Source organism: Dermacentor andersoni, chromosome 2, assembly GCF_023375885.2.
Source record: "Dermacentor andersoni chromosome 2, qqDerAnde1_hic_scaffold, whole genome shotgun sequence".
Lineage (NCBI taxonomy): Eukaryota > Metazoa > Arthropoda > Arachnida > Ixodida > Ixodidae > Dermacentor > Dermacentor andersoni.
The window spans coordinates 175,695,532-175,709,562 of record NC_092815.1 but is presented as its reverse complement, the minus strand read 5'-3'; the positions used below and the strand labels follow the sequence as shown (position 1 = coordinate 175,709,562).

Here is a 14,031-nt window from a genome sequence, read left to right as displayed (position 1 = left end):
TGTGTTGCGCTGTAACGAACCCAACCCACTGGCCAACCGAATACCAACCAACTGGCCCAACTTGCAGTCTTGGTGCTCAGCAGCGCAACTCCATAGCCATGAAGCCACCGCGGCGACCTCTTTCGCGCACAAAGGCCCGTTTGTTATAACAAAGTTCGACTGTTGTCGCGATACCATCGCTGCGCCGGTAAATCAACGTGCACCAACCTGCCAAGGGATGCCGCCGAAGACGGCCATCAAGAGCTGGTCGACAATCTGGCTCACATCGCTCGTGTCAATCGAACCGAACCACTCGCTGTGCGGCGGGCCGATAGTCCCCACGGTGTTGCTTCTCAAGAAGAAGGCTACGCTCACCCACTGCGTGCACGAACACGTTTCATTATCATGGTCGACGAACAGCGCGAAACGTTACAATATTTACGCATGTGCCACACAGCTGTAAAAAAACCTATATATAAGCTAGGCCAGTGAAAAACACGCGCTAACACAATATGCAGCAACTGTCGGAGCTGATTGCATAAGTGAGCAAATACATTTCCGACTCCGTTGAGTAATCCTTGGAACTTTCTCGATCGCTGAAATGCATCGGACGAACGAGCAAGACTGTGAAGACGGCATGCTTAAACGTGTTAACAGGGTTTTGATGATTAAAGGATGATGTAGTAGCATGCAATGCTTTTTGGATGAGTAAATTGCCAAACATTCCTATCGAGTCAATCAAAGATTTTACATTTTTAAATATAGAAGCTTTTGCTTTGCTGTGCTTTAGGCGTTATCAGAACACACCAAACTTCCACTGCACAACTCAACGCCTCTCCGTATACCTGATACGAGGCGAATGCTGACAACGTTGCAGTCCGGACGTGAGGGCAAACGCTATCCTCCCCGTTACGGACGAACCATCCGATGCTGGCGCACCAATCGGAGAGATCGCCGCAAACGACCGACGCCCTCTCGCAGCATCTCGTGAATGCTATGTGGCCATACCTGCCACACACACACGGGAATTTCCGAGCACGTACGCGCGCATTCGGTGCGTGACCAAATATGAAAAAAAAAACCTCCACCACACACTCTAAGAAAAGTTCACACACTTTGAGTCGTATCTTGCCAGACAACGATAAACGTCATCTGTCTTGCCCGCATTTCCTTTCTTTAACGCTGCGAGCCCGGTACTTCCAAGTCACGAACGGCATGCGCGTTATCAGCGTGCCAGAGCATTCTCGACAGGAAAGTAACATGTGCCGCGTTTTCAAGAAAGGAAACGCCAGCAAGACAGATGACGATTACCGTTTAGTGGCAAATATACACCCCAGAAGGTGCAACTGTTTTTAGAGTGCAGCTCTCAAAGAAAGCTATTTGCTCTCAAAAACTGCACATCTTGTATCCTGTTTCGGACGACGATGTCCGATTTTTTTTCCGGTGAGTGAACTCTCTTCAATTTCCGAGACTTTTTAAAAAAGTTCGGACCACGCCGCGGTTCAGCTATCGCTACCCGACTAGGCCTATCTTCGGGGGCGAGGAGCGAGCAGGCCCAGGCCTCGCTCGTACGTGTGCGCGGCAGCATGCCCGCTATGGAGACCGTCGTGGAGGGAGAGGACATCTCCCAAGAAGAAGCGAATCGCCCAGGTTGGACGACGGCCATGGGTAGACACAAGAAGGCCAAACCGGGACCGAACGTTCCGGACCGAGGCAACGAGGGACGAGCAGAGACGAAGGGCGGCCGCCGCACGGCCGGCCCGCAGAGCGCGGTCAAGCGCCTCGTCACTGGATCGAGGCTCCCCCGGCTACCTAGGGACCACATTCGCATCATAGTGAGGCCGAGAGACGGCCTCGACATGAAAAAAGTGAGTCAAATTCGCCTGGCGAAAGCGCTAGCAATGGCGGCCTCGCTCCCGCCGAACGAGACCGAGGAAGACATCGTTTGTCCGAACGCAACCCAGAACATTCTCGTCGTGTCCACGCCGACCGAGAAGAACGCGAACGCATACGCCGGAATTCAGAAGCTTCACCTAAGAGAAGGCGCATACAATGTGGCCGCATACATTGCGGCGCCGGACAACACGTGCAAGGGGGTCATCAGAGGAGTGGACCCCGAAATCGACGGGGCCCAGCTTCAGGCCATGATCGTGAACCAAAGAAATCCCAAGGCCTAGGAAGCCAAGCGGATCAAAAACACCTCGACGGTGGTAGTGCTCTTCGACGGCATGAAAGTGCCGAACTATGTCATGTGTGGCGTAAGCCTAATACGCTGCATGCTATACAGGCGGCAGAACGACGTGTGCTACGGGTGCGGTGACTTGGGCCACAGAGTCGACGTCTTTCCAAATCCTGACAAGAAGAGGTGCCACGGCTGCAGAGTCAACGACCCGGCTGAAGACCACCAATGCTCTCCCAAGTGCGCCCTCTGCGGGGGTGAACACCCGACGGCGGACGGCAAGTGCAAGCAACGATACCAAATCCCTTACGTCGTGCGGCGCAGGAGGCGCCGACACACAAATACGAAGGAATCGCACCTGCAAAGCCAGCCGCAGCAGATGGAGAGTAGGCCACGCGATTCCAGCGTGGCAAGCGCCCCCAGACTGGGACGTTCGACAACGCCGACACTACGACAGCGCAGCCGATCGAGAGGCCGTTCCCGCTCCAGGGGGCGCTCCCGCTCTCAAGTGCGCATTCAAGAGGGGCCGACCTGGGCGGACCGGGCCAAACCAAAGCCGCATCCGAAACCACAATCAAAGGTAACGCAGGTAGCATTGCCAAAGCATAACAAGGAAGACCCTAGATTAGCTCAGCAACGGAAGAAAACGCTCGCCTCAAGGCGGAGATTCAGCAAATGAGGGCGGATTTCGAATTGTTTCGGAAACAAGGTTCCACTCCCTAGCTAGTCGAACAACAGCAGCAGCAAGTGTCACAAAGTATACCGACCCCGCAAGGGGAGCAGTCGATTCGCTTGGTCAAACGCAGGGCCCCTCCCCTGACGGAGGAGTGAAACCTGGTGGAACCCGAGTCCAGTAACATCCTATTGGGAATTAAGCAGTCTATTAGGTCTTTGCAGCTAATGGTCCAGCAACTAGCGGAAAGCATGGTAGCGCTCGCGGCAAGAGTGACGCGTATCGAAGCACACATGGCGCCTGCAGGTGCTAAACAAATCTAAGGTATCAATCATGGCGAACAACTCAACTAGAAAGCTAGTCGCGTGGCAGTGGAATTGCGCTAGCTTCAAAAAGCGCAAGGCTCCGCTGCTACAGTTCGTTGCCTCGCAGGCGGAGAAACCGCACGTCATAATTTTACAAGAAACTTTGGGTAACGAGGTGACCCTGCCCGGCTACTGGGTCGCCTCGTCGAAATTCGAACAGGGTAAGCGCGGAGTGGCGGACCCTCGTCGCGAACAAATGCTCTTTCCAGGAACGAGATTTGAAATTAGGCAACGCGAAAGCGGAGGTAACCGCGATCGACATCATACCGAACAGTTGGCTGAAAAACAGCGTATTCTTACTGAACGTGTACAGGCCGCCCTCTGACCACAGACAATCGTTAACATCGATAATAACGAAGGTGGCCTCAATGGCCAGGGGGGCCCCGCTAATAGTGGCAGGAGATTTTAACGCGCCCCACGGGGCCTGGGGTTACGCAAGACCAAAGCCTAAGGGAGAGCGGCTATTGGAGGCAGTCACTATGTGCTCGCTAGAGCTGGTGACGGACCCCGCTATCCGACTCGACTAGGCACGTCGCTGGCGCGGGACACGACGCCCGACCTGATCTTCGTCGAAAACGTGCGAGGGGCCGAGTGGCGCAACCTACACGAGAACCTCGGCAGCGACCACTACATACTGGCGGTGACGATCCCCATCAGGGCGGCACCACCCAGAGAATTTAAGGTCACCGACTGGGACGCCTTCCGCAAAATAAGGAAGGAAGACACAAGCGAATACGCGGACCTAGACAGCCTTTCTAGAAGGCTCAAAGAAGACGTTAGCACCGCGACGAGGGTTGTCCGAACCGAACTGAACGCGGAAAGGATGGACGCGAGATTGGCACACCTAATAGAGGCAAGGAATTCCATCACGGCCAGGTGGAAAACGCAAAGACTAAATAGCGGACTGCGAAAGAAAGTAGCGGCACTAAACCGGGAAATCGAAGCGCACTCAATCGAGCTTTCCAAGCAACAGTGGAACGAAGTGTGCGCGTCGGTAGACGGACAAATGAGAAGCGGGCGCAAATAGAACCTCCTAAAGAAACTGTTAGACGACAGGCAATCCAAAAGCAATCAGAGATTGGCAATCGATAGGATTTTACACAAGCAAAAGGAGCAGGGCAAAACAGAGAGCGAGTTCCTAAAGGAGCTGGCGGAGACGTATCTGCCACTGGGCCCGTCAGGCGATGGCGACTATCCACAATATGCCGGCACAGAGGTCGAAGAACTCGACGCGCCCTTCAGGGAATCGGAAATTTGGGATGCCTTACAAGGCCTCAACGGACGCTCCGCGACGGGCCCTGACGGGCTCTCGAATAAACTGTTAAGAAACCTAGACGGAAAGTCGGTCGAGAAGCTCACCGAAGAAATCAACAGAGCGTGGGAAACGGGACGAGTACCAGAGGTCTGGAAAGAGGCCTCGGTCATACTAATACCGAAACCCGGTAAGCCACTTGCGGCGGAGAACATGCGACCTATTTCGCTAACCTCGTGCGTAGGAAAGACGGCGGAACATGCCATACATAAGCGAGTATCGCGGTTCATAGAAAGAGAGGGCCTTTTCCCACATAACATGGTGGGCTTCAGACCGGGCCTCTCCACACAGGACGTAATGTTACTACTCAAAAAGCATATAATCGACGGCATGACCAGAGACACCAGGGACATACTGGCCCTGGGCCTAACGAAAGCGTTCGACACGGTCAAACACAGGTTTCTAATGGAAACGATCTTGGTGATGGGGCTCGGCCGGAAATTCCACTCTTACATAGGCTCCTTCCTCAGAGACAGGAAAGCCACGATAAAAATAGGACAGGCCACGTCCGATTGGTACACGCTGGGCGCGAGGGGCACCCCACAAGGGGCGGTGCTCTCTTCACTATTATTTAATCTAGCAATGAAAGGGCTCTCGGACCGGCTGACGAGAGTGACCAACGTCAATCACGCCCTGTACGCAGACGACATTACGGTGTGGTGCCCGGGAGGGTCCGACGCAGAAGTCGAGCAGGCTCTTCAAGAGGCGCTGGACACAACGGAATAGTACCTGAAGGAAACGGGACTGCGTCTGTCACCCAGCAAATCGGAATTGCTTTACAGGCCCTCGAAACAAGGCATGAAGAATTTGACGCCGATCGATCAAATACCGATCAAATTACACACGAGTGCCGGCCAGCGGATCCCCAGAGTGGGCACTATAAGAATCCTGGGGCTGCTAATTAAAGCTAAAGGCGGTAACATGCAAACGGTCTTGAGACTCACGTCCAAAAAGGAGAACATGCTCCGGCTGATCCTCAGGGTGACGAACCACAGGGGAGGGCTCAGCGAGAGCAATCTGATCTGACTTTACCACGCCTTCCTCATGAGTAATGTAAATTACGTAGCGTCGGCGCTAAAAGGGACCAAGAGAGACGCAGCCAAGATAGACACACTGATGCGCAAGAGCATCAAAAGGGTGCTAGGTATTCCGATCACTACAAGCACGGAGCTGCTCGATCGGTTAGGGGTCCACAATTCGCTAGCAGAAATCATCGAAGCACAGACCAAAACACAGGTCGTGCGGCTGTCGACCACCAGGGCCGGCAGACGCATCCTAGAAGAAGCAGGCATAAATGGAGAGACAGAGTGCAACGCACGCAAGGTCGCGCTCAGCGCGGTGGTCAGGGGCACTTTCAAGGTAGAACCGCTTCCGAGAAACGTCCACCCGCAATTCAACGAGGGACGCCGAAAGGGGAGGGCCCGAGCACTGCTGAAATCAACCGCCAACTGCCCGGGACTGCGCGGCATTTGTAGACGCGGCCCAGTACGGGCGCAGCGACCGGTACGCGGCCGCATCGATACGCTGGGATGGTACGATCATTAACGCAGCATCGGTCAAGGGGGTAACGTCCGAGGTGGCCGAACAGGTGGCAATAGCCATGGCAGTGAGGGACCCCGAACGTCCTTACGTGTATACGGATTCGCGATGGGCGGCCAGAGCATTCGCCTCGGGCTCGATATCGCGGGAAGCGGCGGCCGTGCTCGGCAGCGAGGGAGCCGCGGGTCATCACATCGTCAAATGGTTTCCAGCCCACATGGGGGCCGATGTGCACCCCAACTTTCCCAACGCCAACGAGTTGGCGCACGGACGCGCGCGAGGACTCACGCACCGCGATGATCGTGGCGAGCGAAGTGGCGGGGAGGGAGGCTGTCGAGGAGGACCTTCCCGCTCCCCCACGCTAAACTCACTAGACCACATTCGTCTATATTCAGAATGCTTCAGACAGGGTCATTCCCCTCGAGAGGCAGACTGAGCCTTTATTCACCAGAAGTAGAGCCGCATTGTCCGGATTGTGGCGAATCGTACTGCTCGCTAGCGCACATGCTCTGGCAATGTTACGCGTTAAGCGGCACGGTGTTCAGTAAAGAAGAACACTGGGTGGACGCCCTGCGAAGCGACGACCACCAGACCTAGCCTCGGCCCGTCCAGAGGGCTCACGAAAGGGCGGATGCTCATGGGCTTCCCGTCCCAGCGTGGGTGCGGCACGCGACCCGTGCCGACCCCTAAACCAAGAGTGGGTGGGGAGGGGTCCCTCAGGACTCAATAAAGTTATTTCCTCCTCCTTATATCCTGTTTTAATCCTAAGATCCCATTCCTAAGAAGGCAGGTTTGGGGAGACGGCGTCCAAGTCTGCTACGTCGCAGGGAGCGCTGCGGTTCAGCGAGCAGACGACGCCGAAGAATATATCATTCGCTGAACGGTGATATCAGTGATCGTCATAACCTAACCAGTTGCAGGCTAAGAAACTGACAGTCTACGAAGAAAATTTATCCTCATAGTGTGTCACTTTGCACTTTGGCAGGTTTAGGACGACTTTGCGCAAGAGCAAGCTACCGTTGCTACTTTCTTTGTTTTTTCTCTTTGAACGTGCACCTTCGACAGCCTATTGTTTCTTAGCGAGCGTAGGTGGCGCTTCACTCACCAGACCGAAGACGCTGCTCACCAACTGGAATGTATCCGTGTAGATCACCGAGTAGAGGCCGCCCAGCGATGTGTAGAAGAGGATGATGGCGGAGGACAACACGATGACGAGCGGAGAGTCGACGCGCGTTATCGCCGCCACCGTGTCGCCTGCATAAGCGTAGATGTATGTCCAGCCTAGCTGAACACTGTTTCTGGTACAGAGGTGTGGTGCGCAATGATGCTCCTGATAATAGGTACAGGTGCGTAGAACGCTGGCTGTTGCGGATAACAGCGACCATTTCGCTGGAACACGTACAGTTCCACGTATTAATTGATACGGGTATCAAGAGGAAATTATGCAGATCCGACGGACATCCTGGAATCTATGCGAGGCGAAGCTTTCCGGGACCGGTTAATCAAATGCCCCAAATTTTCCAATGTCATTCCTGCGTCCCTGCGTCCCTGCGTAAGTGAAAGTGGCGCCCGCGCATGCGCGATCGCGCACCCATGCTACGCAACGGGACGCACGCGGCGATGATCTCAAGCAGCTATAGTTTAGCATCGGCAACGATAGAACAAAGCATGAAATTGTGGCCTAACCATCATGGTCATCATCACGATAAAGATAAGCTACTGCTCCTGATGATGATGTTTAGAGCATGGGGCTGCTGCGCTGGGAGACCGAGGTTCGATCCCACCACCGGGTACGTAATAGCAGACTCTTTATTTTAGCGCAAGCTATTCGGCGAGGCTTGAGGGGCGCTCAGCAGCCACTGTCAGGAAAGTCCGTGAGGACTGCATGGTTGAGAAAGCTGGGCTTTAAAGATTCGCTAGGAGCCACGCTGTTCCATGCATTGCGCGATTTTATGTAGAACGCCGTTCTATTTATGCAGCGTAGAACATATCTGCAAAATTTGCCCACTCGTAGCAGCCAGCAACCTAAGCGGAACGAGGTTAAAGTGCAGTGCATGCTCACCCAGTGCGGCCAGAATGGCGGCCGTCCAAAATACTTCTCCGCAGAGGGCGGGTAGGCAGAGGGGGACGGCGATCCAGCGGCCGTAGTGCTGCTGGAACGGGTCGAACATCGTGAGCGCCTTGGTCACGCGCATCTTACCCGCGAAGAACCGGCCGCCTGCAATTTGAAGTCCGCAAGTCGGCGGCGCAGCGACGGACCAAAGGCGTTACATGGAGCCCATACACTCTAAAAATGTTTACACCCTTAAGGGCGTTGGGTTGTCCCACACTCGTAAACAAGTTTGCACCCTTTTGGGGCTTATCTTGTCCCACAGCAACAGTCGTCATCTACACTCTTGTACAATATTAGACCCTTTGGGTTGTACCTTGCCACACAACAATAAATGTCGTCTGTCTTGTCAGTATTTCCTTTCTTTAACGCTGCGAGCCCGGTACTTCCAAGTCACGAACGGCATGCGCGTTATCAGCATGACATGTCATTCCCGACAGGAAAGTAGTGGGCGCGGCCTTTTCAAGAAAGGAAACGCAAACAAGACAGATCACGATTATACACTCTAAAAACAGTTTGCACCCTTTGGGGTGTATATTTGTCCCACAACAATAATCGTCATCTGCCTTGCTTGCGTTTCCTTTCTTGAAAACTCGGCGCTCGCTACTTTCCTGTCGAGAATGCTGCGTCACACTGATAACGCGCATGCCGTTCGTGACTGGGAAGTACCGGGCTCGCAGCGTTAAAGAAAGGAAACGCGGGCAAGACAGATAACGATTATTGTTGTGGGCCAAATATACACCCCAAAGGGTGCAAGTTTTTTAGAGTGTAGTGTGGTAGATATACACCCCAATGGGTGTACTTTTGTCTGAGAGTGCACTCTTAAACAGAGAGTACGCCCTTTGAGGTGTATATTTGCCACACAACGATAATCATTATCTGTCTTGCTTGCGTTTTCTTTCTTGAAAAGGCAGCGCCCGCTACTTTCCTGTCGGCAATTCTATGTCATGCTGATAACGCGCATGCCGTTCGTTACTGGGGTTTACCGGGCGCGGGAAATGCGGACAAGACGACGTTTATCGTTGTGTGGCAAGATACGACTCAAAGGGTGTAAACTTTTCTTAGAGTGTAGCATTCTTACCTTTATGGCTATAAAAATCTTATTGCGCACTACAGCGAGCCTAACTATATGTGCGATGAGAAAACGTGTAGTTGAAAACTGTTTATTAATTCGGAGGGTGCAGGTAGGGCGTAGAGAAATATCTGACACGAGAATTTGACAGCGATAGCTAGGAAGTTCTATTTAATGCCATTCTCGTGTGGTCTTTCACAAGTGTAATTATTTTTACTTGGCACAAGAAGCCGACAAACTAGAAAACTTCACTTGTCCGCACCAACGATTTGGTCTTACCCCTTAAACGGCAGTGCGGTAGCCATGCGAAAACTAAGCACCATTTAGACACCCATAAGGGTGTTAAAATGTTCAGTGTGCAGTTATAAAGAACAGGCTTTTATGCGCTAAGATAGTTCGATTCCCTCCAAGTTACGAATACAAACATTGCGCCGTAAAGCTTGTAACTTATAAATTAACGTAATTACTTCAATTTGTGAATAGATTGCTGTTAATCTTCTTTTTTTTGGCGAAAGGTGTCCACCTGTGCAGATAAATAACCTGTAGTGACGTAATCCTGGTAAATTTTGTAGTAAAAAAAAACGTGTTCGACGCAACGTAAGCACAGTATATTAGTTGAAATGCAAAAACACTATGCTTAGCACTGCTTCCGACGCCGGGGCCATGCGCAGTCAATAACTGCTCTTTTGCAGGGTGAGATGCATTTTGTGTTTGAAGCGAAGTGCTGTTAGCGTAAGCGCAAAGATTGCATGACATTAAATCTGGGACCTGTGCAGCCCGATGCGTTAACGTACACATTAGATTACACGTCGTATTGAATGCGGACTAGCGGACGTTACGGAAAACATGTAATCGATAACAAATGCAATTATCTCATTCAAACTGTAGCTAATTACAGTGACCAGTCCCTGCCTGAAGAAAGTGAGTAATTGCTAAAGGTAATAGGGGAATTACTTTTACGTTGCTTTTCCTCCTAACATTGCACATACACAGTAAATTAAAAAGATCTGGCCTGCCTCTTTGAGTTCATCCTCTGGATCCGGTCGCCACGCTGCTGATCTTAAATAACAATTGCTTTTCAAGATTTGCTATTCGCTGCCCTCGTTCTCTTGTGAAGACATCGGGCAACGACACTGAATCCTCGATCGATGAGCGCGCAGGAGGAAAAGGCGGTATCACAAGGAAGAAACACTTTGCACGCAAGATGCTCGCGGCTGGGTCTCCTATGAAGCGCAGAGTTCCACTGTTGCTGGCGTATAACGCTCTCCCGGCAGGGTCTGTGAAAAACAACAAGAACGAAAAAAATTGGAGGACGCTTAAGCTTCGCCTTCAAGAGTGGAACGCGATTGCGTTATCGCACCCCGTTCGCACCGCCCACTCATTCGCTCGGCATGCTCTTGAGTCACACAAAGACGAAACGTGCGCCTGAGCAAGCGGAACGAACCAAAAAACTCGGTGTCTCGGAGGGAGAAACGATCTACGCGGAGCCAAACGTCGTGATCGGCACGGACAGCCGGGCCGCGACGAGCCATGAAGGCGGACGCGATCATGGGGCTGACGCCTCGATAGGATCGTCCTCTATCTCGCTTGGGAGCACCACGCATACGCATGACTCCTCGCCAGCAGCACGGCACACATCGCAGGGGAAGCTTTCCCACCAGACTCGATACGGTGCAGCGATCACGTCAGAGGCGTACCGCATCGGACGCTGCACCTAGGAATCGCGCTGTGAGCGGAAAAGGAGCTGCGTCGCCTAAACACGAGGGTTCGAGTCACGCACGCTGTAAGTTGGAAGGGGAGAGAGCGAGAAAACTTATTAAACGCAAGGGTATTGGGGCATCCTCGCACCGGTCCCCGCACGGCCCCAATGCGCTCAAACGAGACGAAGGGGAGAAGCGGGCAAGTGGCGCACCGCCTGTCGGGGCAGCGCCGTACATTGTGAGGAGGGGGTCTTCTGTGTTTTCCGCAATATGGCTGTGCGTGTGCGCCAAGCGCAGAAGAAATGTAGCGGAAACGTACTTCGCTACTCGTTTAACTGTGACTTCTGTAATTTACATGCTCATAATTACCGATATACACCACAATATAACCTTCTACGGCACGCTTCTAAGGCAACACCGCATTCACTACAGGCGCTTTTGTCCCGCTTTGAAACACCGTACTCATGGCTGAGTGGTAATGTCTCCGTCTCACACTCCGAAGACCCTGGCTCGATTCCCACCCAGCCACCTTGCAAGTTGTTTTTATTTATTGATTGCCTTCCGGGATTTTTCGCTCACGGCCAACGCTGCCGACGCCGACGAAACGGGCTTTTCTGCGACACGAGCTCCTTAACGCTGTCACGTTAAAAAGTCCGAAGGTGATTTCAAAGCTCATCAAAGCCGCTACTCGCTGCCTGACTACCTGTAGCCACGACAGCGCCGGTTCAAATCGTCGTCCGACGTTTAGAGGAGCGTTTAGGGGAAAGAACATACTGAGTGCCCTGGTTTGGCTGTTTTGAACACGCGCATCTGCAAGGCTGCTGCGTGTTACGGCCACGGGCCTGCCACGCAGCAGCCCCCTGTTAACCAACGCAGCTGCATCGCCTGCTACAGCTTCCCTCGTCAAGAAATTAACTGGTTACAAACAATTGATTGCTGAAAATTTTGAATTACACTGAACATTACTGAGGGCAAATAAAAAGTAGTCGTTCGATTACGAAACTACCCCGAAATTTATTGAATTACAGGTAATTGGTTAACACGTAATTTGTTACGTGCAAGTGTGACTGAATAAAAGCAAGGACAGTAGTACGCATGGCAGTTATACATCATTCAACTAAGCGCTTAACGCAAGCTTCGCCTCACGTGGATTTTAGTATACGCGTTGGGTAGGTGTAATTTTCCTTCTCTTTTGCTCAGTTCTAATACAAGTCAGGATTGGGGGCACCTCAGCTGTGTCTGTGGTGTTTACAGCTTCCGGTATATTTCGCAAAGGTATCTATATTTAGTTGAAAATCACTATTGCCTTGCTTAGTAACTCAGGAGACCAATTGCAATGCATGCTCACTGACCTGGAGAGGCAAAGCAGAAGGGTGGGTCTGAAAATTAATCTACAGAAAACTAAAGTAATGTTTAACAGTCTCGGAAGAGAACAGCAGTTTACGATAGGTAGCGAGGCACTGGAAGTTGTAAGGGAATACATATACTTAGGGCAGGTAGTGACCACGGATCCGGATGATGAGACTGAAATAACCAGAAGTATAAGAATGGGCTGGGGTGCGTTTGGCAGGCATTCTCAAATCATGAACAGCAGGTTGCCACTATCCCTCAAGAGGAAAGTGTATAACAGCTGTGTGTTACCAGTACTCACGTATGGGGCAAAAACCTGGAGGCTTACGAAAAGGGTTCTGCTGAAATTGAGGACGACGCAGCGAGCTATGCAAAGAAGAATGATAGGTGTAACGTTAAGGGATAAGAAAAGAGCAGATTGGGTGAGGGAACAAACGCGGATAAATGACATCTTAGTTGAAATCAAGAAAAAGAAATGGGCATGGGCCGAACATTTAATGAGGAGGGAAGATAACCGATGGTCATTAAGGGTTACGGACTGGATTCCAAGGGAAGGGAAGCGTAGTAGGGGGCGGCAGAAAGTTAGGTGGGCGGATGACATTAAGACGTTTGCAGGGACAACATGGCCACAATAAGTACATGACCGGGGTAGTTGGAGAAGTATGGGAGAGGCCTTTGCCCTGCAGTGGGCGTAACTAGGCTGATGATGATGATGATGATGATGATGATGATGATCGCACGCAGTGAAAGATGCTATTTCGAGACCAATGTGACGACTTGCGTTATGCTCTCCTGATAACTCTAAAGGCTAAGCCGTCTCGCACACTAATTATTTAAAACCGTTATGGGTGTTTATGGGTGTTTTCGTCGCAAGTATGAGAGTTACGACATACGACACAAAAACTGCATGAACTGTCTCCAAAACTGCATGAGCTGTCGAACTCTCGTGTCAGATATTTCTATGCGCACAAAGTGGTCAGTATTATTACACAGTTTTCAACTACGGCTTCTCTCATTGCAGGTGTAGTTCGAGCTGGTTGTCTAGTGCAATGTACATATTCCATTGCCTTAAGAGCAAAGGTGTTAGCCATGGAAGAAAGCGGCGACCTTAAAGGTGTAAAGTCTGCAAAGTCTCTGAGCAGCTGAGATTCAATTAGTCTGAATGTTACGCCATACTATACTGTCGGTTTTGCTTTATAGCGATGGTCGTGCTGGCGACGTTTCTTGTGAGGGCATCGAGCTTCCCTGCTGGGTCAACCGCACCCTAACCGGGTCTTACAACTCACCTATTACGAGGCTGAGTGCGTAGCCGATCGGAGCGTGACACCATACGATGCCGTAATTGAACACGGCTTCGGCGGTCCCGTTGAGGTAGCCTCCTCCGACCCAAGTCGCTGCGTTGAGGAGGGGAAAGAAATTAGCTGAATCTATCGACGCTGACTGCCAATATCAGCGAATAGCAGAGCGTTTCTGGAAGGTTATCCGCTTCATTAGGGCAAATATGCGCTCGTAGGCCTATATTTGTTGCAGTGCAGATATTGATATGGTGTTTGTTGTTAAATTGCGCTATTCTGGTGGAGTATATTGCCGTCAACCAGTGTATCTATAGGGGGGCTTACGATATAAGCCGATTTCTCATACGTGCGTTGTCTGCAGAGGCGAGAGCGCCGGCACTAAAGCCGGCTGCCCTCCTCCACTCTCGCTGCCGGAACCCTCTCCTGCAGCCGTCAAAGGGGAAGAGCGCGGGAAGGA

General features: G+C 51.8%; 1 protein-coding gene across 1 annotated transcript in view; it reads right to left on the bottom strand.

Annotated features, from left to right (window-relative positions):
* LOC126540869 (high-affinity choline transporter 1-like) overlaps positions 1–14,031 on the bottom strand; it is a 37,572-nt gene that overhangs the window by 15,083 nt on the left and 8,458 nt on the right. Inside the window, exons 3-6 of the mRNA XM_072286188.1 lie at positions 13,566–13,673; positions 8,110–8,265; positions 7,133–7,301; positions 208–406 (exon numbers count right to left, since the gene is read on the bottom strand). Of these exons, the coding sequence (XP_072142289.1) occupies positions 208–406; positions 7,133–7,301; positions 8,110–8,265; positions 13,566–13,673 (632 nt within the window). The remainder of the gene's footprint in view (positions 1–207; positions 407–7,132; positions 7,302–8,109; positions 8,266–13,565; positions 13,674–14,031) is intronic.